At 51.7% G+C, this 23,671-nt stretch overlaps 2 protein-coding genes across 2 annotated transcripts in view; both read right to left on the bottom strand.

Annotated features, from left to right (window-relative positions):
* The window catches only part of LOC147647258 (uncharacterized), a 387,407-nt gene that overhangs the window by 301,683 nt on the left and 62,053 nt on the right, over positions 1 to 23,671 (bottom strand). The gene's annotated exons all lie outside the window — the stretch shown is intronic.
* Positions 5,126 to 23,671, bottom strand: part of LOC147647260 (uncharacterized) — a gene marked incomplete at its 5' end in the record, with an annotated part of 33,657 nt that continues 15,111 nt past the window's right edge. The window contains one exon of the mRNA XM_086872396.1: positions 5,126 to 5,197. Coding sequence (XP_086728522.1) covers positions 5,126 to 5,197 — 72 coding nt within the window. The remainder of the gene's footprint in view (positions 5,198 to 23,671) is intronic.

Here is a 23,671-nt window from a genome sequence, read left to right as displayed (position 1 = left end):
CTCGTAAGTCACCGGCTGATGGCCTGAGAGCCAGCGAGAACCCCGTCTAAGAAAGGAGGACTCGAGAGTACCTGGCAGGAAGGCTGGGTTGGGAGTGCCTCGGGCATGGGGAAGAAAAGGGCTTACGGAGTTGTGGGAGCCGAGACCAGACACTGGGACAAAAACCTTACATCACCCAACGAGACATATTATGGACGATTATATTAACATTATGGATGATTTTGGATGGTATGGCTCTTCTGGTGGACTGTTCTTGTCTTCTGTGAAGTTCCTTTTTTTTTTTTTTGGTGTATACCTCCCTGTACCTTCCCCTTTCCCCTGTTCCTAAGGGCAGGACAAAGGGTGAAAAAAGCCAAGATGGCTTGGGGCTGCTGCCAACTCCCCGTCACCCCGGTGTCTTTCTGCCATCCCATCCCCTGTTTTCCTAAAGGCAGGCAAGGGACGGAGAACATCCAGAGTGATGCGGGTCTGCTGCCATCTGCCCGCTGTTCCGTGTCCTCCTTCACCCCCTGTCTTTCCATATTCCCCGTTCCCTGTCTGGGAAAGTCCATCCCGGCCTCCCCCCCATCCCAAGATGGCTCTGGCCACGCGGTCTGGGATTCCTTGTTTCCCGCCTTGCTCCTTCTTTTCCAGCCCCGAACCTTCCCTTCCCCCAGTAACTCCTGCTTCGCTCCCACCCCTTTGTTCGGTGCTCCACCCCTGGGGGCTCTGCCTTTTCCATCCTGGGCAACACCTCCTCCAGGGAGATCGAAACTGGAACCTGAGCTCCCAGAGCCAGTGTTTCACCGAGATCATCTAAAGCAGCGATGCCCACATGGGAACCAGAGCCGAAACTGGAGATGGAAGAACTCTGCCCCTCATGAGAGGAGATCTAAGAGCTGCACCCTTCCTCAAAGAGAATCCTAAACTGCAAGAGACTGAACTAAAAAACCATTATGTTTGCATTAAGTACCATCACTGTTTAATTTGCCCAGCATGGTCCGAGATTTAAATGTTTGTTTTCAATATTGTTTTTTCTGTTTGCTTAATGTGTTTTGTTATTGAGTTTTTGTTGTCCCACAAAGCAAAGCGGGTGCTCTGTGGAGGAGGTGAGATTTTAAGGTATATGTTTGGAAACATTTTAAGCTCCTAATTAAAATTAAAAAAAAAAAATAAAAAAAAATAAAAAAGGAGCAGATGTGGCAACGGCCTCAGGGGAGACAAAGAGTTACACTGTCCCACCCCAAACCCCATGAGAAGGGCAGCCCAGGAGTTCTGATTGGGTTTGAGTCCCTGAGGGGTTCTCCCTTGCTGTGCTTCTACTGGTCCCTGACCCTGAACTCCACCCTCAAAGGTGGAAACCCTCGGGGGTTCTGTCCCTCAAAAACCCCTGCTGTGCCTCTGTTCGGAGCTCTCTGTTCTGGACCTGACTTTGTTCCCATGCTGAATAAATGGTTTCATGAACGGGAGCCCGTCTCGGTTGGTGTTTCATGCTGGTCCCCAGAATCCTGCTGCTTCCCTGGACGAGATCCTGGAGTTGTGGACTGCAACAGCAGGGTATTGGATGAAATACACAAATTGACACATTGGGGGACGCAGGGTCTATGTGACCATTTCCTGAGGGAGAACATCTGCATAAGGGTTTATGATATAGCAAAGGCCATCACTCAGGGCTGTGTAACGTGTCAAAGGGTAAACCAACGAGTGATGACGAAACCCATACCAGGGGGGAGGGAACTAGCGGAGAGACCCTTCCAAAATGTGTAAATTGATTTCACAGAAATGCCTCTAGGACAGGGATACAAACACCTGCTAGTGATCATAGATCACCTGACCCATTGGCCAGAGGCTTTTCCCACTTGGAATGAAAGAGCGAGAGTAGTAGTCAAAATACTTTTGGAATATATTGTCCCCAGGTATGGGTTAATCAATAACATAGACTCGGACCAAGGCCCCCATTTCACTGCCCGTGTCCTCCAGGAAACCACTGAAGCCCTGGGGATAAAGTGGAGGTTACACACCCCATGGCATCCCCAGAGCTCCGGTCGGGTAGAACGGATGAATAAGACCATAAAAACGACCTTAACCAAGCTGACTCTGGAGACTAAATTAGATTGGATAAAATGTCTCCCTTTGGCCTTGTTGCAAATAAGAACCCAACCTCGAGCAGATTTAGGGGTATCCCCCTATGAAATGTTATTTGGACTCCCCTTCCTAATTACTCCTTACAGCACTGCCCAGTATACTGAAGGGGAAGAAACCTCAAGGAGGTATTTGGAAACTGTTGCTAAAACTTTAGAAAACCTCAGGAAAAAAGGGTATCTCCCTCAAACTCCTCCCTTTGAGGTAGACACACACCATATCAACCCTGGGGATTGGGTATTGGTAAAATCTTGGGCTAACTCTCCTCTCACTCCAAAGTTTGAAGGACCCTACCAAGTTCAACTCACCACACATACGGCTGTGAGAACCCGGGAAAAAGGGTGGACACACGTGAGTCGAGTTAAAGGACCAGTGGCACCACCAGATGGGGAAGTAAACTCCGAAAAAGATCCCTCTAACTGGACTGTTGTCCCCAACACCAAGGACTTGAAAATAACCTTAAGGAGGAAACCCAGAGACTAAAGTCCCCAGCCAGGAACTGGAATTATAACAGTTGTTGTTAAGTGATCTCTTGGCTGCAACATTTGTGGTTAAGTGTTTCTTTAAAGTTTGTGAAATAATGCTGAAGTGTTTTCCAGTTGTCATTAACTTGTAACTATTGTTATTATTGCTTGAAAAGGTGGAAGAACCCCAAATAGGGCTCGAATCCCTAGCCAAGACTATATCCCTCACAGGGCAGCTTTCCCAAGACCAAAAACGACAACAGTAAAAAGGAGAAGGACAAAAGAGAAATAATAAAGCTGTAAGCCTTGGACCCAGACCACCCCCTAAAAGAGCGTAAGGAAAACCCCAAGAGGCAAGACCAGGGGAGATCAAACATGGTTCCTGCTGGACTCTTGGGAGTCACGGACTGCAGGGAGCCTAAAAGGATCATCACAAGGCTCATGGTAGGTCTGGTGATAGCAATGCACCTTACCAATGCCATGGGGACAGACTCTTGCATGAAATGTTATTATCCCTTGTATGATGGGGAAAATCTAGGGTCCCTGGTAAGGGCCCACACAAATTTGAGTCCTTCTTGTTACAACAAATCACAATTAGAAGAATGCCAAGAAAACGGAAAAACATATTGGATTACCAGAAATACGGCCACTTTTAGAGAACGTCTTTTGGGAGACTGTCCCATGAGGGATACTTGGCTGTGCCTTGAAAAGAACGAACCAGTAAAAGGTGAACCTGATGTGGTAAAGGAGAAAAGAGTGGACATGAGCGTGGGAAATGAAGAATGGGAAAATTTGAGTGGGAAGAACTTGTTCATTGATTCAGTTGAAAACATCAGCAAGGAATTAAATATAACTGATTGCTGGGTATGTGGGAGTACTAAAATGTCTGATATTTGGCCCTGGGAGGGAATTAGCTTGAAACCTTGAGAAATTCTAAGCATAAAATGAACTGGGGAAGGCCAAAACACACCAGGGTATAGGAGAAGAGAAAAATGGGAATTAAAGGCTAAGGTAATTGGGGAAGACTGTATTCTACAAATTGGAAAAAGATATAGAACCCCGGTGGGGCAGATGGCATGCAAAAGATACCTTATAACGAAGAATCTAGGAACTAAATGGGTTCCCCAAGAGCCTAACCAATATTGGTTCTTAGAGAAAAGGGAAAAAGGGTGCATTCATCACAAAGGATATAACCTTTATGAATGTGCAGAAAAAGGGATCAATCCCTTCTGGGGAATTAGAAGCATTGGGAGTACCCCTATGAAGACAGGGAGGGTTTTTGGGAAGCCCCAGATGATTTCTTTTGGATCTGCGGGGATGCAGCTTATACACATCTACCAGGAGACTGGTCAGGTAGCTGCACGATTGGGGTGATAAAGCCAGCTTTCTTCCTGCTCCCAAAAGAGATTGGCTCAGAGCTTGGAGTGCCACTATATGACAACCTAAAGAGGCCCCTAAAAAGGAAGAAGAGGAGTGTAATAAGCACAGGAGGGACCCAGAATTGGAAAGGAACAGTCTGGACCCTGGAGGAAACAATAAGAACTTATGGGCCAGTGACCTGGGCCCAGGATGGGTCCTGGGGATATAGGACCCCAATATACATGTTAAACAGAATAATCAGGCTCCAAGCTGTAATTGAAATAACATTGAACAAAACAGCCCTGGCTCTTGATCATATAAGTGACCAACTCCCCCAGACCCGAACAGTGGTGTACCAACTCCAACTGGCAGTAGATTACCTTCTCGCTGATGAGGGGGAAATCTGTGGGAAGTTCAACACATCTGAATGCTGCCTAGAAGTAGATGATAAAAGTGAAGTAATCTGGAACATTTCTAAAGAGATCAGAAAAATCTCCTACGTAGGGAACCAAGAATGGATGCCGATCCTGAATACTGATTGGTGGGATAGTTTCTGGTCCTTTAAGGGCTGGTGGAAAAAGGTGGCATTCATTGGTATAGCGGGACTAGCAGGACTGTTATTTCTTCCCTGCGTCATCCTGTGTTTGATCAGAATTATTACCTCAGTAATACAGTCTAGCAGCACGATCTACAACTCGTTAGAAATAACCCAAGAGAAGGGAAAAACTAAGATCCTAATGTTAGAAAGTTCAGAGCTGAAAGAAGCAAAAAGGACCAATACCAAAGACTAAAGAAGTTTCACTACCAGGAGCCTGAAATAACAAGATGACGCAGGCTGAATCCTGGTCAAATTAAAAGAGGGGGGATATTGTTATAAATAAAAATCACAATGTTCAAATTATATGTTCATGTTTCAATCCCAGTTTGGGTCCCTGGATAAGGGGTTTTGGTGTGGTAAGTCCCAAAAAGGTTCACTGTTAAGGAGTTCATATTTGTTTTATTTCTTCTTGGTGTTGCAAGCCCTAAAAGGGCCCACTGTCAAGAAGTTTCTACTTGTTTTATCCTTGCATTTGTATCCCCATCCCTTACCCCCTCCCAACCCGTCGGGTAATTTAGCCGCTGCTACCCAGGATAAACTTCCCCATTTCCCATAAAGACTTGCACACAGGTGCATATTAAAATCATATTACCACCTGGGAGCGGAGATAGCCCTGGATGACGAGCCACACTTGAGAAACATCTGGAGGACCATACTGTGGAGGCAGCGGGGACCTGGGGAGACTGGGTGCGCCAATCTCAGTCCAGCAAGCTGGTTGCCATGACCAGGGCAGGACTTGAGAGGGAAGACACCCCTAGACCTTTGAGCCTAAGACAGAGTCTCTGGGTGATCCTGGCGAGGATAGAGGCTCCGGTCCTGCTGACAGTGGATGATGACAGGCCTGTGTGATCCTCGACATCGACCACAGGGAGCAGCGGCAGCATGCACCCCGAGCCCGCACCTCTAGGCCCAGTTCTCTCTAATAAAGGCGTGTTAAAGGGAGCAGAAGGTCTCCTCGCCCTTTAATTCACCGCACCTGGACTGCCGGGGTAGGAGGCACAGCTGGGAGGAGGGAGGGGTGGGGGGAAGCTGGTTTTAGGGCTATTAATTTACTTCTCATGATCCTGCTCTGAGTTTTCTGCTAGAAATCTCTCTCCTCCCCCACTCATCCACAGGGATTTGGGGCAGTTTTCCCTTTTTGGGAGAAATACGAGCGATGCACTGATGCTCCTAATTAGAGGTGGGAGAAGTGCGGCTCCAGGGCTTCCCGCTGAGCCGGAGCCACCGAACACCCAGGGCAGGGAAAGGCGGGCCGGGAGCTGCGGAGAACTTTGTTTGTGTTTGGAGCTCAATGGCGGCTCGGGCCGGGCCCGTTCCAGGCCTGTTCCTCATCTCCGCCCTTCCCCTCACACAGCCCGGGGCGGGCCCTGAGAGCGCGGGGCGGGGCTGTGCCGTGTGCAGAGCCCGCCGCTGGCTGCGATTGGCTGCTACTGCCGTCACTCGTGGCTCTGGCGATCGCTGATTGGGCAGAGCGGGGACAAGCCCGGCCCCGCTGGCGCCCCCAGGGCGGCCGTGGGGCAGGAGAGCCGCCATTGCTGGAGCGTCTGTGCGGGCCCGGCAGCGGCGGCAGCGGCCGGAGCCCGGTGAGGCGGCGGCGGAGCTCGGAGGCGGCCCCAGCCATCGCAGGTGGGAGCCGCGCTCGGTTCTGCGGGGGCTCGGGGCTCGCTGCGGGCCCGGGATGGGGCGGCAGGGGGCTGTGGCGGGTGGCTTGTGCCGTGGCCGGCCCGTGTTGGCCCTGGCGTGAGGGCGCTGCGGGAGCGGCTGCCCGCGGTCTCCTTCCCGCTGGGGCCTCGGCAGGAGCCGGTGCCGGAGCAGCGCTGGCTCGTCCCGCTTCGTGTCGGTAGCCCGGAGGTGGCTGCGCTGTGCCCGGGGCTGGGCGGGAAAATTCCCGGCGCCAGAGGTTTGTGTGGCCAAAGGAGCCCGAGGAGCGGTGTGAGAGTGACTTTATTGCTGCCCAAAGGGAGAGGCCGTGGGGCATTTGCCGTGCGCTCTCTCCAGCTGCTGGAGGACGCGGCCTCGTTTTTGTCCTGATTTTCCCGGCCGCGTGTCCCTGTCCCTTTCCCCACTGGCGGAGGTGCTTGGAAGGTTCAGACTTCCCCATCTGCCTCCTGCATGTCCCGGTTAATATGTACCCACCACTTTTGTATAACATCCGATATTGATGGCTCTGTTAAGTCTTTGTTCTTCTGGAAGTTCAGGAATTTAGCGGGACTTTGTCAGAGCAGCGGTCCTTGTCAATTAGTACCATTTTCTGAAACTGAGGCTTTCTCCCATTGCTTCCTTATGTGCAAGTCCTTGGCCCTATCTGTAAGCAGATTCACTCATTGGCTCTGTTTTTTCTTCCTGGGTGTTCTTTGATTTTGGGATTGCTCTCGGTGCCCTCATTCGCTGTCCTTTTGTAGCCGTTTGTGGCTCAGGAGGCCTGGCTGCCCCCTGCATCCCCTTGCTCAGCTGCTGAATGAGCTGCACTCAGCAAGGTGTGTGCATGGTGAAAAGGTGAGAGTTGCTGTAGAACATGAGAGGAGAAACTGCATTCGTTTAACCCATGGTCTGCCAGGGAACCACAAAAATGTTGCCCATGCCCATCCTTTCCACATTTGGACCGGTACATGACATTTTTCTTATATCCTTTGTCATCTGTTTCTCCACTTTTCCTCTGTGATCTATTTGCCAACAGCAGTTTGAGTTATTTAATTTTCCACAAACTCTGCCTCCTTTTTCTGCTAAAAGATAATGTGACTCCATCCCATGGTGAAATGTTGTGTTCCTCATCTGGGTGGATTGGTTGGGAAGTCAGGAACTGGAGCTGTCTGGTTGGGTATTATTTTGAGGACATCCTGTAATGTAATTATGCCATGGAAATGATAAATGGGTTCTCTGGCTCCTGATATGAATTCATTAGGGTTCCCAGGGCCTGGTCCATGGTGTTGCAGGATTTGTTCTGGTGGCCATTCATCTTTTCCCCATTTTTGGGTGCTCCCTCTGGGCAGGGCTGCATCAATTTTGGGCTTTTCTCTAATTAAATCAGCACATACTTGGATTCCCAACTGAATTCCCTTAACTTGGGGTAGCAACAAAATCCGGAGCTGTAATTCACCCTAGATAACATAGAAAGTGAGAGCACAAGTTCAGGTGGGGAGTGGGATGATTCCTCCCCCATTTTTTATAGTGAAATTTTCACAACATTGTCCATTTGCAGTTTTCCTTTTTAGCTTAACCAATTTCTGCTGCAGTCAGATATCCTCACTATTGGCTCTGCCTTTAGCTGTGCAAATTCCATCTGTGCCCCCAGGCAGAGCTTGGGGTGAGGGGCAGAGGAATTCAGGCCAATTCCTCCCCCAGGCAGGAACACCCTGGTACATTGTCCAGGCTTTGCCCCAGAGGTGTTACTTTGCATTTCTAAAGCTCCTCTGCTGGCTGCCTGGAATGAAGCTTCTCTTCCAGGGCAGCCATGGGGTGACTCACATGGAGCCCCAACCCCACCCCCCAACCCCCCAATTTACTTTTTTTTCTTTTTTAAGACAATTTTCTATTAACTGTTTCCATTTTAAAGGGCCACATTTCAAGGTCTTCTGGTTTTCAAAATGCAGCTTAAAGGTGAACATGGAAAAACCCATACCATAGTTTTGTCATCACTAAGAGCCACGCACAAACATAAAAACAAAAATTAGAAAGCAATCAAGTTTTTTTTTTTCTTCTCCTCTGACTAAAAACTGATTCTCACACCCCTGGCCCAAGCAGAACCGACAATATAAAAGTAGAATTATTACGAAAAATTCTTCTAATGGTGTAATCCATTCACTGAAACTGTGAAAAGCAGAAACTCTCCAACAATGTCTTTAGAGAAATAAGGCATGACTTGATTCTGAACAGAATCATTTCAGCCACACATAGTCTGCATGTGCAGAGAAAATCATTCCATGACATGTGAGTTTTACTAGATCTTTCCTAAACTTTATTCAGTCTGAACCCATAGAAATTCATTAGTTTAGTGTTCATTGTTTCCAAGTTGTGGAGTCCTTAGTGTTTGGTTGCACCTGGATTTCTGTGCCTCTGATGTGAATTAGGTCTGCACTCCTGGATTTCCTGCTCAGCCTTTTCCAGACCCCCTTGGATCCCCATTCCTGGGCCCTGGGACCCCCCCGCATCTCCTTCCCCAGCTCCGGGACCCCCTGCACCCCCTTCTCCTGCACCAACAGCGCCCTGCACCCCCTTTCCCGGGGATCCTCCCCTGGCAGCCCCTGGATCCCCCAGTTCCGTCAGCCCGGGGACCCCCGGAGCCCCATTCCCGGCCATCCCGGGGCACCGCACCCCCAGGCCTCCCTTTCCAGGGAAAGCCGAGCTGGGCACGGGGCTCTCCAGCCGCTCTGGCATTTCTGATCACCCAGAGGAGAGGGAGAGAGCAGCAGAGAGAGAGAGAAGGAGATCGGGAATCGGGGCTCGGGCTCCCAGCGCCCGCTCCTGCTCCGCCGGGGCTGGGGAGCCGCAGCCGCAGGAAAAATGGGATCCGCGGATGCCGGGGCTTCCCCCGCTTTGGGCCGAAGCCGGCGGGTTCCAGGCAGAGTTTGGGCGCAGGGCCCGGGAGTTCAGCCCAGTTTGTCCCGGGGGTCCCGCAGTGCGCGGCCGAGGAGGGTCCCGGGGGATCCCGGGAGGGGATCCAGGGGAATTCCCTGGAATTGCCCCGTCCCCTCCCCCCGCGCTCCCTCGGGCACTTTCGCTTCCGCCTTGGCCGCCCTGCGCCGCCGGGATCTGCCCGGCGACCGGTGACGTCACTGCAGCCTCGGGCTGCCACTGGCGGGCAGCAAAGAGCGGCGCCAATGGCGGGGCCGGAGGCGGCTCTGGGGGCGGGGCCGGGGCTGTGGGCGGGGCCGCAGCGGAGCAGCGCGATGGCTCCAGCGCTGGGGCCGGGGGCGCTCCCGGGGGGCGGCGAGAGGTGAGGGGGACCCCCGGCACCGGGACTCTTTGATCGCCCATTCCGGAGCGCCGAGGGGCCCCTAAACCCCCATTCCTGGGCGCCGCCATTCCACCGAACCCCCATTCCCGGCCGTGGGTCCCACCCTGCACCCCCTTATCCGGCACCAGGAACGCCTGCACCCCTTTCCCGGCCATCCCGCCTCCCGCAGCCCCCAGAGCCCCCTTCTCCTTGACCCATTTACCCCCCGGACCCCTATTCCTGCCTCTCCCAGCAGCCAGCCCCTCCTTTCCTCAGCACTCAGGACACCCGGGACCCCTATTCCCAGCCATCCCGGCTTTCCCTGCCCTGTCCTGGCAATGGGGACAGCGGGGACCCTTGGAGCTCCCTTTCCTGGGTACAGGAACGCCCTGAACTCCAGCCATGCCACATCTAGCCAGCCCTAGCCTCCCCTCTTGTCACTCCTGGCATCCCCAAATGCCCTTCCCGGCTCTCCCCGTTCCCCCTTTCCTTCAGCCGTGACCCCCCCGATCCCAAATCTCCAAATGTCCCCCCAGTTCTCCTCTCCCTGCGTTCCCTGCACGCGGCGCTGTCGGAGCCCGGCCCGGGCTTCCCGCAGTCCATGTCCATGGGGTCCCTGGCTGGGATCCCCTTCCAGCGCCGCCGCAGCGAGCGGGGCCGGGCGGAGCCGAGCCGGGATCTTGGGATAGCCAGGGCTGGGATCTTGGCATAGCCAGGGCTGGGATATTGGGATAGCCAGGGCTGGGATCTTGGGATAGCCAGAGCTGGGATCTTGGGATAGCCAGAGCTGGGATCTTGGGATAGCCAGAGCTGGGATCTTGGGATAGCCAGAGCTGGGATCTTGGGATAGCCAGGGCTGGGATCTTGGGATAGCCAGAGCTGGGATATTGGGATAGCCAGGGCTGGGATATTGGGATAGCCAGGCCTGGGATGTTGGGATAGCCAGGGCTGGGATATTGGGATAGCCAGGGCTGGGATCTTGGGATAGCCAGAGCTGGGATATTGGGATAGCCAGAGCTGGGATATTGGGATAGCCAGAGCTGGGATATTGGGATAGCCAGGGCTGGGATATTGGGATAGCCAGGGCTGGGATATTGGGATAGCCAGGGCTGGGATCTTGGGATAGCCAGAGCCGGGATCTTGGGATATCCAGGGCTGGGATATTGGGATAGCCAGAGCCGGGATATTGGGTTAGCCAGGGCTGGGATATTGGGATAGCCAGGGCTGGGATATTGGGATAGCCAGAGCTGGGATATTGGGATAGCCAGGGCCGGCACAAGGAGCGGCACCGGCACGGGGCCAGCGGGGAGCTGCAGATGCTGCAGCAGCGGCACAGCCAGAGCGGGGCTGAGCGGGGGGAGCCGGGGCTGGGGGATCTGTGGGGCTGCGATGGCAACTGTGGCACCGCCATGGGGATCCCTGAGATCCAGGCTGAGGGATTAACAAATTCCCTGGCTCACAGCTGCAGGGAATGTCTCCGGAAATATGTCAGATATGGGCGGGAGGTGCTGGAGTATAAAGATGGGGAGGGCAGAATTCCCATGGGAATATGGGAATGGGAATGTGGGATTTGGGAGGGCAAAATTTGGGAACGTGAGAATTCTCATGCAAATTCCATGGATGGATTTCAGACATCCCATTCCCGTGAGATCTCCTTGGATGGATCTCACTGCGATGCCATTCCCATGGAATTCCATGGGCAGATCTCCCCATCCCGCAGCCATGGGAGCTCCAGTCCAGTTCCCCCCCAACCCCATCCTTGGGATCACCCTGTTCCTTGCCATCCCGACCCCCACAAGACTCCTAGGGGTCTCCCCATGACCCAGCCAGCCCCCCAAACTCTTCCTGGGTCCCCCCTCATACCCTCACAATGGGAATTCAAGGGAGTCCCCCCGTGTCCCCTCCCCCAGGACTTTGGGGGTCCCACCCGACCTGTCCGTGCACCCCCAGATTTCTTCCACAGCCCCCCTGTGATGGTGGAGGGTGGGGGCCGAGTGCTGGTGCCCCCCTGCCTGCAGCAGATCCAGCGGTGAGGGCAGTTCGGGGGGGTCCCTCAGCATTTGGGGTCCCTGGGATTTGGGGTGACCCCCCGGGCCCCCCAGGATCTCCCTGAACACGCTGACGCTGCTCGTGCGCAGTGAGAAGGTTCAAACCCGGCACGGGGTCCCCAGCACTGCCACCCGCATTGCCCGGGTACCCCCAAACCTGCCGAGAACCCCCAAACCCCCCGGGACACCCCAACCTCCCCGGGATCCCAAACACATCCCTGGATGCTCCAAAAACTCTCCAAAACCGCAAAACCCCATACAGACATTGAGAAGGTTCATACCTGGCATGGGGTCCCCATCTCAATCACCAGCAGGTTCCCCAAAACAGCCTTGGGACCCCCAATTCCACCCCCGGGATCACCCAAATTCTCCCATCAGGACCCCTGTAAACCCCCTTGAGAACTCCCAAAAAACAACCATGGCCCCAAAAACACCCAGAACTTCTGAAAATCCCCAGGAAACCCTCACGAAGGTTTATACCCAGCATGGAGACCCCATCGCCTTCATCGGCATCACCCAGGTACCCCAAACCCCTCCCGGGACCCCCAACCCCTCCCGGGCTCCACTGCCGGAACCAACGGGAGCGGTGTTGCCCTTTTAAGAGGAGTTACAGTGGGACCCGACAACACCGGGGGCCCTTAAAGCGGCCATGGTAGAGAGAACCCCCAAAATCCACCCTGGGGGACAAAACATCCCCTACAGGGGCTTGGGGTGGGGACACCCCTAAAAATGTCACTTAAAGCCGTCATGATCCCCCCTCAAAAGGGGCTTGTGGGGCTGTGGCCGCACAAACACCCTAAAATGGGGAGGAAAAAACACCCCTGTAGTGGTGGGATCCCCCCCAAAAAACATGAAAAAGACAAAAACTCCTCTTGAGAGGGGCCTGAAGACCCTGGAAGGCCCTGGAAGAGGGACAAGATCCTCTCCTGTGCTGGGGCCTCCCCGAGCCGGGAACTCTCCCGTTCCTGCACTCGGGGGAGCCCCGAACGATGGCGGCTCCTGGGCTGAGCCCCCCTCAGCCGGGGCTGCGGGGGGAACTGGGGGGGCTGGGACGGGGCTTGGGGGTCCTGGGGTGAACTGGGGGACCCTCAGTGCTCCCACCTCCCCCTGTTCCCCTGTCCCGCCCCGTTCCCATTGTTCCCCCAAAGCTCCGCTGCCCCCAGCTCGGTTTGGGGGGGACCCAGCCCTTTCCCATCGTGTCCTGGCCCGGCCCCGCTCACCCGAGGGCTCCGAACCACGCCCAGGGACAGAGGAGGGACAGAGGAGGAGGAAGAGGAGGGACAGAGGAGGAGGAAGAGGAGGGACAGAGGAGGAGGAAGAGGAGGGACAGAGCAGGAGGAAGAGGAGGAGCAGGAGGAGGAAGAGCTGGAGCGGGCAGAGGAGGCTCCACCTGCGCTCCCCGCTCTCTGCATCTGCAGCTCCTTCGGGACCATCGCCCCCCATCCCGCAGGTGCCCGGGGAGGGGGAACTCGCCCCAAATACCCCGGGGCTCCCTGGCTTTGGGGTTTTTGGGGGGGATGTTTGGGGATGGCAGGGCTCCAGAGCCGAGCCGCAGATGCCCCTCGGGGGCACCCCGGGGGTCCCCGGGAGGTGTTTTTGGGGGGTCCCGGTGGCGGTGGCGGCAGAGCCCCGGCAAAGGGGCCGGGGGGATGCGGGTCCGGCATGGCCGGGAAAGGGGTTCGGGGCTCCCGGTGCCGGCAGTGGCTGCTCCCAGCATTGCCCAGTTGCTCACCCCGTGTGGCTCCAGTTTCCTCTGCACCCCACGATAAGCCAAATCACTCCCAGTCATTCCCTATTAGAGTACAATTTGTCTCCATTTTATCCCATTTTCCACATTTTTATCCCATTTTTGCACTATTTTTTCTAATTTTATCCCATTTTCATAACAATTTTCCCAATTTTTATCCTATTTTTTATTTTTCCCCAATTTCCCCCCTATTTTTTCCTTTTTCCCTCAATTTCCCTTTTTTTATCTCATTTGTCCTCATTTTTTCCCAGTTTTTCTGATTTTTTTCCTATTTTTCCTCCATTTTTACTCAAATCGTTCCCCATGTTTTCCTATTTTTCCCATTTTTTTTTCCGTTTTTAATCTATTATTTCCCCATTTTACCCTATTTTTGCTCCATTTTTCCCCAGTTTTTTCCCCATGTTTACTCCTATTTTCCCCAATTTCTACCATTTTTCCCCCATTTTTGCCTCCTCTTTACCATTTTTATTCCCATTTTTATCCCAGTTTTCCTTATGCCCCCCCCCCCCCCCCCATTTTTATCCTGGTTTTATCTCATTTTTCCACAATTTTATCCTAATTTTCTTCCCTTTCTTTCTCCCATTTTTCCCAATTTTTCCTCCATTTCCATCTCATTTTCCTCAAATTTTTCTTATTTTTATCCCATTTTTTCCCTATTTTTTCCCCATTTTTCCCTATTTTCCTCTATTTTGCTCCATTTTTCCTCCCATTTTTCTCACTTTTCCCCCATATTTTTGTAGTTTTCCCCAACTTTTCCCCATTCTTTCCTCAATTTCTATCTTATTTTTCCCCATTTCCCATTATCTTCGCCATTTAATTATCTCAAAAATTGAAATTTGGGGGATAAATAGAAATTTTGGTGGGAAAAAAGGGTGCTTTGGGGGCAAAACTCCATGAATTTGAATCACAGCTTTCCCGTGATTTTTCCATGATTTCCAGCTGGAAGGAGGCGTGGGATTCATCTGAACATTCTGGAAGCTGGAAGAGGACCAGGCTATCAACCTTCCCAAAAATTTTGACCAACTCATCTGAAATTCCACCTTTCCCCTCTCCCTGGATTCCCAGATCTGGAAATTCTTCTACAACCTCCCAGGCACGCAATTCCCAAAATTCCATGGAAAAATGGGATAGGGGGATTTCATCCTGTTCTTTTCCTGATTTTCCCCAATTTTTTCTCTCTTAGTTTTTTTTCTTATTTTTTCCTGATTTTTCCCTCATTTTCCCCTGAATTTTTCCCATTTTTTTCCCCATTTTTTCCTGATTTTTTCCTCTTCTTTTCCCAAAGTTTTCTGTCTTTTTCCCAACTTTTTCTCCAATTTTTCTGTAATTTTTCTGGTTTTTCCCATTTTTTTCATGATTTTTTCCCCTGTTTTACCCATTTTCTTTTCCTGATTTTCCTGCAATTTTTTTCTTTTTCTTTTCTTTTTTTTTATTTTTTTCCCTGACTTTTTTCAGGTTTTATTCCCTTTTTCTTTTCCTGATTTTTTTCCTCATTTTTCAAACAATTTTTCTTGAATATTTTTAAAATTTTTTTCCTGATTTTTCCCTCTGATTTGTCCCAATATTTCCCCTTTTTTTTCCTAATTTTTCCTGATTTTTTCCTGTTTGTTTCCTTGATATTTCTTGGTTTTTTCCCAATTTTTTTCCCATTTTTCCAAAGTTTTTTCCCTCACTTTCTTTTCCTGATTTTTTCCTTGATTTGTTTCCTTGATTTTCCCGTTTTTTCCCAGTCTTCTTCCTCTTTCTTTTTCTGATTTTTCCCTGTTTTTTCCCAATTCTTTTCCTAAATTTTTTTCTTGATTTTTCCCCGTTTTTTCCTGACTTTTCCCTCTTCTTTTCGCAATTTATTCCTCATCGTTCCCCGATTTTTTTCACAATTTGTCCCTGATTTTTCCCTGTATTTCCTAATTTTTTTACTGATTTTTCCTAATTTTTTCCAGGTTTCTTCCCTCTTTTCTTGATTTTACCCAATTTTTTCTCAATATTTTTCCTGATTTTCCCTTATTTTTTTTCATAATATTTTCAATGATTTTTTTTTATTTTCCTGATTTTTTTTTTCCAATTTTTTTTCTCAAACTTTTCCTTGATTTTTGTGTTTTTTCCTTTTTTTCCCATTTTTTCCCAGATTTTTCCCTTATCCTTTCCCTAATTTTTCTGGTTTTCCTCAATTCTTTCCTGATTTTTTTTCATTATTTTTTTTCTGATTTTTCCAGATATTTTTATCCTTTTCCATTTCATTTCCCTGATTTTCCCGTGATTTTCCTTTTTTTCCACATTTTTTCTCTGATTTTTTCCCAATTATTTTCCAGATTTTTTTGCAATTTTTTTTCTCAAATATTTTTGGTTTTTCCTTCATTTTTCCAATATTTTTCCTAATTTTTTCCTGATTTTTCCCAGGGTCTTTTCGGCTTTCTTTTCCTGATATTTTCCCTGATTTCTCACAATTTTTCACAATTTTTTTCATGTATTTCCCACTTTTTTCTGATTCTTCTCTTTTCCTTTTCCAATTCGTTTCTAGCTTTTTCCCAATTTCTTCTCAAATTTTCCTAGTTTTTACCTGATTTTTCCTGTGATTTTTCCTATTTCTTTCCAGATTTTATTCCTCTTTCTTTTATGGATCTTCCCCAATTTTTCCAAGTTCTTTCCCAGGTTTTTTCCTGATTTCCCAAATATTCTTTCCAATTTTCCCTGGTTTTTCATGATTTTTCCCCCATTTTTTCTGATTTTTCCCAAATTTTTTTCCACTTTCTTTTCCTGACTTTTTTCCCCAATTTTTTCCCATTTTTTCCTTGAGTTTTCTCTTTTTTTCCCCCCAAATTTTTCCTGGTTTTCCCCAATTTTTTCAAATTTTCCCATTTTTCCCAAATTTTTCCCAATTTTTTCCTGATTTTCTCCTGATGTTTTTGGATTTCACCCTGATACTTTTCTGGTTTTTCCCTGAATTTTCCCTTCCATTTTCCTTGAATTTATCCTGGGTTTTTTTTCGTTTTTTCCCCAATTTTCCAGTTTCTTTCACACTCCCAGTCTAATCCCAGTCACTCCCAGGATGAGGCCAGTGGCCCCCAGTTGCTCCCTGGCAGTGCCAGTGTGACCCCAGTAGCCTCCAGTGTGATCCCTGGGACTCCCTGTCTCTCCCAGTATATCCCAGTCAGCCCCAGCACGCTCCCAGTCATTCCCAGCTCCTCCCAGTTGCTCTCAGCATGATCCCAGTTGCTCACAGCCACTCCCAGTCAATCCCAGTATGATTCCAGTCACCCTCAGTGGGATCCCAGTCTCAGCCAGCATGGACCCAGCTGCTCCCAGTATGATCCCAGTATGATCCCAGTATGATGTCAGTACACATCCAATACAGTTCCAGTCATTGCCAGTGTGATCACAGGATGATCCCAGTCCAAACCAGTCCCTGCCAGTGCTGCCACTCCTGGGATCCCCCAGCCCTCTCTGTGTTCCCCCCTCCCACATCTCCCCAGAGGAGCCCCAAGGGCTGGCAGTCCCCAGCCAGGGTCCCCAGCCAGCCCCAGGTTGGATCTGCAGCCCCCAATTTTCCCAGTTTCCCTCTCCTTTTCCCCGGGCCGGGTTCCCCCCGTCCCCAGCGGGTGGGAGCAGCGGAGAGCCCCGCGCTGCCCATCCCGACCTGTCCCGGCTCCATCCCCGCTCCTGCCGTGGGCTGTGAGGGGTTTGGGAACGGGGCACCGAGGGTGTCACTGCTCCTGGGGGAGGAGGAGGAGAGATGGAAGATGAGGGATGAAGAAGGAGAGTGAGAAGGGATGGAAGTAGGAGAAGAAGCTGGCATTAGGGAGGAGAAGGAGGAGGGATGGAAGGGGAGGAGAGGGAGGAAAATGTTGTAAATACTCCACAAACCCCTTCATTCTCGTCCCCCATGGGGATGTGTCCACCCTTCACAGAACACGAGCGGGAAGGGGTCTCAAAATATATCCAACATGGACCTAAGGTATTTTAGACAAAGAAGGGTCAAACTTATGAGACGTGGTCCTGGGTTCATTGTTTGTGCATCGCCCGGGGTAAGAAAGAGGCTGAGATTCCTTGGGTGCTGTCTCTTAAACTTGGGGGAGGGGGTGGCCAGGGGATACAGGGGGGTTACAGCCAATGGGATAGGGAAAAGAAAAGGGAGGGTAGGTAGGGACTGACCTTATACAACACCAAGGGTGAGTTCTTCCCTTGGGACAGACCATAATTGTTTAAATGAACTTCAACAGGAAGAGGAGGGACAAAGAAGGATCAGGGAAAGGAGAAGGAACCAAGAGGTCAAGAACTCCCTGAATTTACAGTCCCCCAGCTGTGGGATCATCACCCCCCACGCCACAGGTGACCAGGGAGGGGGAGCTCAGCCCAGATGTCCTGGGGGGTCCCTGGGTTGGGTTTTTTGGGAGGGGATATTTCCGACTTAATGACGGCAAAGCTGAGTGGAAAATGCCCCTTGGGGGGACCCTGGGGGTCCCAGCATCCCTAAGTGGGGAGATGGAAATGGGGGGAGCTTTTCAGATTCCTGGCACTCCCAGCAGCCTGGGGAGGGATTGAGTAGACAGGGGACCCCCAATACAAGCGTGACCCCCAGCAGCTGGGACGGGGGGAACCTCTGAACACCAAGGAGAAAGACCAGAGATGGGGAATTCCTGGGAGGCATTTTCAGGGCTGAATCTTGGTGTTTGGGAGGTTTTTATGGATAGCTTGTGATTTCTAAAGATGAACTTGGGCAGGAGGAACCCCCGAATCCAATGTGCTCATGAACTGTATTTTTCCTCATACCAGGATTTCCCATTCCCAAACCTTGTCCAGATGGAGAAGGAGGCTGTGAGGAAGAGGAAGATGCCCCAGGACACCCAGGCAGGTGAGGAGGAAGTCAGTGCCCCTTTCCCCTCTCTCCTGCTCCATCTCCCAGCCCAGCCTGGCCCCCGGCTGCAGGACAACCCCGCTGCCGACGCCGTCCTGCCGGGGACGCACTGGGGGGATCTCCTTCCCCTTCCCTCTGGCACGGAGGCAAATCCCATCCTCTCCTTGTCCTTCCTCCCCCAGACAAGGAGCTGAGGATGGAGACCAGGGAGGACAAATCCCCACGGCAGAACCTCGTGGAAGAGGCCGTTTTGAGCAGCTCCATGGCTCAGGAATCCAACAGGGAGGAAAATCCCCAGAGATCCCACAGGAGGAGGGGCTCCAAACCCATCCCAGGGTGCTCTGAGGAGGAAAGACCCACCCTGTGCCGGGAAGGCGGCCGGAGATCCAGCCGGGGCTCTGAGCTGGTGGTCCAGGAGCAGCTTCAGGATGGGGAGAAGCCCTACAAGTGCTTGGAGTGTGGGAAGAGCTTCAGGTTGAGCAACAAACTGATCTGCCACCAGATGATCCACACTGGGGAATGGGCCTATGAGTGTGGGCAATGTGGGAAGGGCTTCAGCTTCAGCTCCCAACTCATCCATCACCAGCGCATCCACACTGGGGAGAGGCCCTACGATTGTCCCCAGTGTGGGAAGAGGTTTCAGAGCAGCTCCAATCTCCTCGTGCACCAGCGGATTCACACGGATGAGAGACCCTTCCGCTGCCCTGACTGTGGGGAGGGCTTCAAGCACAACTCCCACCTCATCAACCACCGGCGCATCCACACTGGGGAGAGGCCCTACGAGTGTGGGGAATGTGGGATGACCTTCAGCCGGAGGTCCCAGCTGACCATCCACCAGCGCATCCACACTGGGGAGAGGCCCTATGAGTGTCCTGAGTGTGGGAAGAGGTTTCAGACCAGCTCCAGCCTCCTCCAGCACCAGCGGATTCACACGGATGAGAGGCCCTTCCGCTGCCCCGACTGCAGGAAGGGCTTCAAGCACAACTCCCACCTCATCAGGCACCGGCGCATCCACACTGGGGAGAGGACCTATGAGTGTCCCCAGTGTGGGAAGAGCTTCACCCAGAGCTCTCACTTGACCCAGCACCAACAGAGGCACCGGTAAGGGAAGCCCTGCGAGTGCCCCAAGTGCAGGAAGAGCTTCGTGTGCTGCCTCAGCTCCATCCCCCATCAGAGGACCCACGTTGGGCAGAACTCTGATGACCCACGTTCCCAGTGATCTGTGTTGGGAACACACTGGGCTGGTGGTCATTCTGGTTTGGTTCTATCTTTTGATTCATCTTCATCTCTTTAAAACAGACAAAATTGGAATAAATGTCTACAAATTCATCAAAGGCATCTAAAACCTCACATTTACTGGTGCTTCAAGGGAATCTGGGAGATACTTGGGAATATTCAGGGGTTGTGGGGTTATTTGGTGGAGTTGTCTCCATTTCTTGGCACTCAAGGAGACGAGAGGGTTCGATCTGTCACCTCAAAACCGCTCAGTCCCACTGAAATCTACTCAATCCCACCCAAAATGACTGGATTCCGCAGCCCCTCAGGGTGTGTTGCCTTAAATTTTAGCTTTCATGTCTTTCATGTTCTGCACTGCCTAGGTTTGTAGTTTTGAACTTCACATTAGGTGTCACTGAGCTCTCTTCACAGAGTAGGTAGTGTAGGTTTTCCAAGCAAGGCAAACACCCCAATTCAGGAGCCAGCACCGTGGCCTCCCCCCATGGCCACCCTGGCCAATCTACCCACAAGACATCAATGTGATGGATGGCAAAGCAATGGCGTTTATTGCAGGAGAATTTGACCTTTTATAACCTAGGGTCATTGTGTTACTCCCATCTGCTTACGTTACACTTGAGTGCTATTTGCTAATTACAGAAGGTTTTACTATCCTAACAGAGAGGGGTTTTTGCTAACTTTCCGTTACATCCCGAAATCTTCAGATCGCCAGGCCTTAAACTACAACAGGTAGACAAAACAATTCCTTTTCTAGCTTGATACCAAGGACAGTCGTTACAAGTTCCAAGCCCAAAAGCATAAACAAGGGTGGACTGAAGAGAGAAATAAAGAAGGATGGGACTTCATCATCTGAAGCTGTAACTGGACAATGAACCCAAATATGCAGATGGACCTAAACTTCTAAAAATGTGAGACCTTGTGATCAGTTGTTCATTTTTGTGACCATTTTTGGTCCATCCTGGGTGTAGCCCTGGCTACAAGTACATACAGGTTCTTGTACTGCCCAAGGTGTATCCTTTAAGGCCTTTTAATAAACTTTATTCTTAACTCTGTCCAGCCTCTGTTCTAGGTCAGCCTTCTGAAGGCATCAGGTGGAATGGGGTTGGAAGTGGATTGGGTGAAGTGGGATGCAGATCAGGAGGGGTGAGATGGGCATTGGGTGGGGCAGGATGGGTGGGATGGAGTTTGGCAGGTGTGAAATGGGGGAAATAGGACTTGGGAAGGGGATCTTCCCCTGCTGGGATGTCCAGCAGGGATGGGATGAGTTGGGGATGGGATTGGGGAGGTGGGGTGGGGTCTGCAATGAGACAGCCAAAGTATGGGGATGATGAATGGAGGGGAAACCCGTTAGTGAGTTTTGGATATTTGGATATTCCCAACGAGATTTTAAGGTATCTCACATTTCTCAGGAGGTTTTGGGGCACTCCCCAGCTCTTGGGGTGTTCCTGAGAGCAGCTCCATGGAGCCCCATTGCCAGGGCTGGTTGCCATGGGCTCAAGCTCAGACCTGGAGCCAGAGTGCGTTGCCTCAGCGCTGGAGAGCAGAGAAATGATGAATGGCCCCAGACATCTCCAGGGTGTGTTTGGGGGCAGAGCAAGTTCTGCCTGTGTGGGGCGGTCACTGCCCCAGCCCAGCCACTGCAGCCTCTGCTCCAGCCCCAAAGTGGCTGCCAAGCCCCTGGCACCCCAAAAACCCCAGCTGGCAGAGGGAGCAGAGCAGGTGAGGCTGTGACACGGGTGTGACACTGACATGTGCCACGGCCCTGGAGCTCTCAGCAGCTGAGATGGCGCTGGATCCAAGGCTGACTGTGGATCTCTGTCCCTCTCTTGCTTCTCCTGACTTCAGTTTTCAAAATCTGGATAGCTTGAAGTTGGACGGGTTGGGTGAGTTGGCTCAGTCTGTGCTTAGTGAAGTGATTTCCTCTAATTGCATGCAGATTTATGATTTCCCGAGTACCTCACTCTCTAAAGTTTGCAGCTGAAAGTTTGTTCCCATCCTCCTGAGAAGTTTGTTGTTTTCTCCCATGCACTGCCCGAGGGGATGGAGGTACCTCAGGTCCCTTTCCAGCAGGGCCCGAGCGAGCTTGGGGCACAGCACAGGAACTGCAATGCTGAGCCAGGCCTGGCTGGGTTGGAGGAAGCAGAAAGGCCAAGCCCTGAGCCCAGGCCTGGCCCAGCAGGGCCTGTCCCTCACGGGTGGCTCGGGGCTCTTTGTGGGGCAGTGGGATGTGAGGGGCAGCAAGGACAAATGCCATCAACCTGCGAGCCCTGCCAGCCTCCTCAGGGAGGGCCGAGGGAGGAGCAAAGACCTTCCTGGGGCTGTGCCCTGGGCCAGGAGGGATTGTGCCAGTGGAGCTGACCCTAAATTTCTTCTCCCAGGCAGCTTTAGGACATGGAACATGAAGAAGCCAGAGCCAACTCTCAGCTTTCCACAGTCCTCCAGTAGAATCCTGTGTGGGGAGCAGCCTGGGAGCAGGGTTTGTGTGTCAGGAAAGGGGAATTCAGAGCCCTTTTCTCCCCCATGGGCTGAGGATCTGCATTTTCACTGGCCCTGCAGCTGCCAAAGGGGCCTTTTTCACCCAGCTGAGAACAGTTCTGCTGATAGCCTGTCCTAAACCTGATTTTTCCTGCAAATGTGCCAATGAAGCCTCGTTTTTTACAGCCCCAGGTCTTGTGTGCATGCAGGTGTGACAACTGAAGGATGGAAAGGATCTGCTGGGAGGAGTCCCCTGTATCTTGTTTCTTTGGTGGTTTTAATTTTATTTTTTTTTTAATTGATTCCTGCTGGCAGCTGTGTGCAGAGCTCTGTAACTGTGTGTGACACTTGTCTGTGGCACTGTGGGGGTGGCCAAGGGCACCTTCCCCGAGCTGTGTGCAGAGGAATCCACAGCAGCCCAGGCCGGGGGTGCTCAGTGGCCGCTCAGTTCCGCTGACTGGACGCGGCTCTGGCCGCTTCCCTTGGAGCGTCTCCAGGGAGGGAACGCTGGGGCTGCTGGCCCGGCTGTGCTGGCACTGCCAGGGGAACGCTGGGGCTGCTGGCCCGGCTGTGCTGTCACTGCCAGGGGAACGCTGGGGCTGCTGGCCCGGCTGTGCTGTCACTGCCAGGGGAACGCTGGGGCTGCTGGCCCGGCTGTGCTGGCACTGCCAGGGGAACGCTGGGGCTGCCCCGCTCCTGCCCCACCCCATCAGCTCTGCCAGCGCCTCCAGGGGACACAAAGGCTGAGCCCAAGGGTGAGAGTTGCACAAGGGGCTGAGCTGGCATCTGGGACCCATTGGGATCATGGAGTGCAGCCCCCGGCCCTGCACAGACACCCCAACAATCGCAGCCTGTGCATCCCTGGCAGCGCTGGCCAAAGGCTCCTGGAGCTGCGGCAGCCTCGGGGCCGTGCCCATTCCCTGGGGAGCCTGGGCACTGCCCCAGCCCCCTGGGGGGGAAGAAGCTTTTGCTCATCTCCAGCCCAGCCCTGCCCTGGCCCAGCTCCAGCCGTTCCCTCGGCTCCTGTCCCTGCTCACCTGGGCAGAGATCAGAGCTTGCCCAGAGAAGCTGTGGCTGCCCCTGGATCCCTGGAAGTGTCCAGGGCCAGGTTGGATGGGGCTTGGAGCAGCCTGGGATAGTGGAAGGTGTCCCTGCCCATGGCAGGGGATGGAATGAGATGAACTTTAAGGTCTCTTCCAAGCCAAGGCATTCTGTGATTCTGTGATTTTGGGGGAGATGCTGAAGCTCTGGCTCAGCTTTATCTCAGCAAATGTCTGGAGCCAGCCATGGGTGGGATCATCTCCTCCTCCCTCTCGCTGTGGCTGTAACTCACCCAAGGGCAGTGTCATAAATCAATTTGAAATTTGGACAGCTAGGGCTATTGAGTTAACAGCAGTGTAATAACAAGAAAAAAATTATACCATTTAGTGAACTGAATACAAGAAAACAATTTAATAAAAGAATACAATTTAGTGGATTGAATAGCAATTTGATATAGAAGGAATACAATTTAGTAAAAGAGTACAATTTAGTGAATATATTCATATATATATATATATACATATGTATATATATGTATGAATAAATATATGAATATAGCTTGCCAGTAATTATGATTAAAGCATAAGCAAAACTGACTGGGGTACGGAGAGGACTTCTCACACCACCTCAAGTATGAAACAAAGAAATTCAAACTAAACTTATATACTGTATGCTTATACATATTCATTCATGTTTCCCCTAAGTCTCCTCCTGTTTCTAATTCTTTAATTTTACATCACTATTCTTCATGGTGCATGCTTCACTTGTTGCTAGGGGGTCTTCAGTCTTCTTTCGGTGCT

This window comes from Cyanistes caeruleus, unplaced genomic scaffold (assembly GCF_971803275.1).
Source record: "Cyanistes caeruleus unplaced genomic scaffold, bCyaCae1.hap1.1 HAP1_SCAFFOLD_65, whole genome shotgun sequence".
Classification (NCBI taxonomy): Eukaryota; Metazoa; Chordata; class Aves; order Passeriformes; family Paridae; genus Cyanistes; species Cyanistes caeruleus.
Note: the sequence above shows the minus strand (reverse complement) of the source record. Positions and strands in the feature narration are given on the sequence as shown.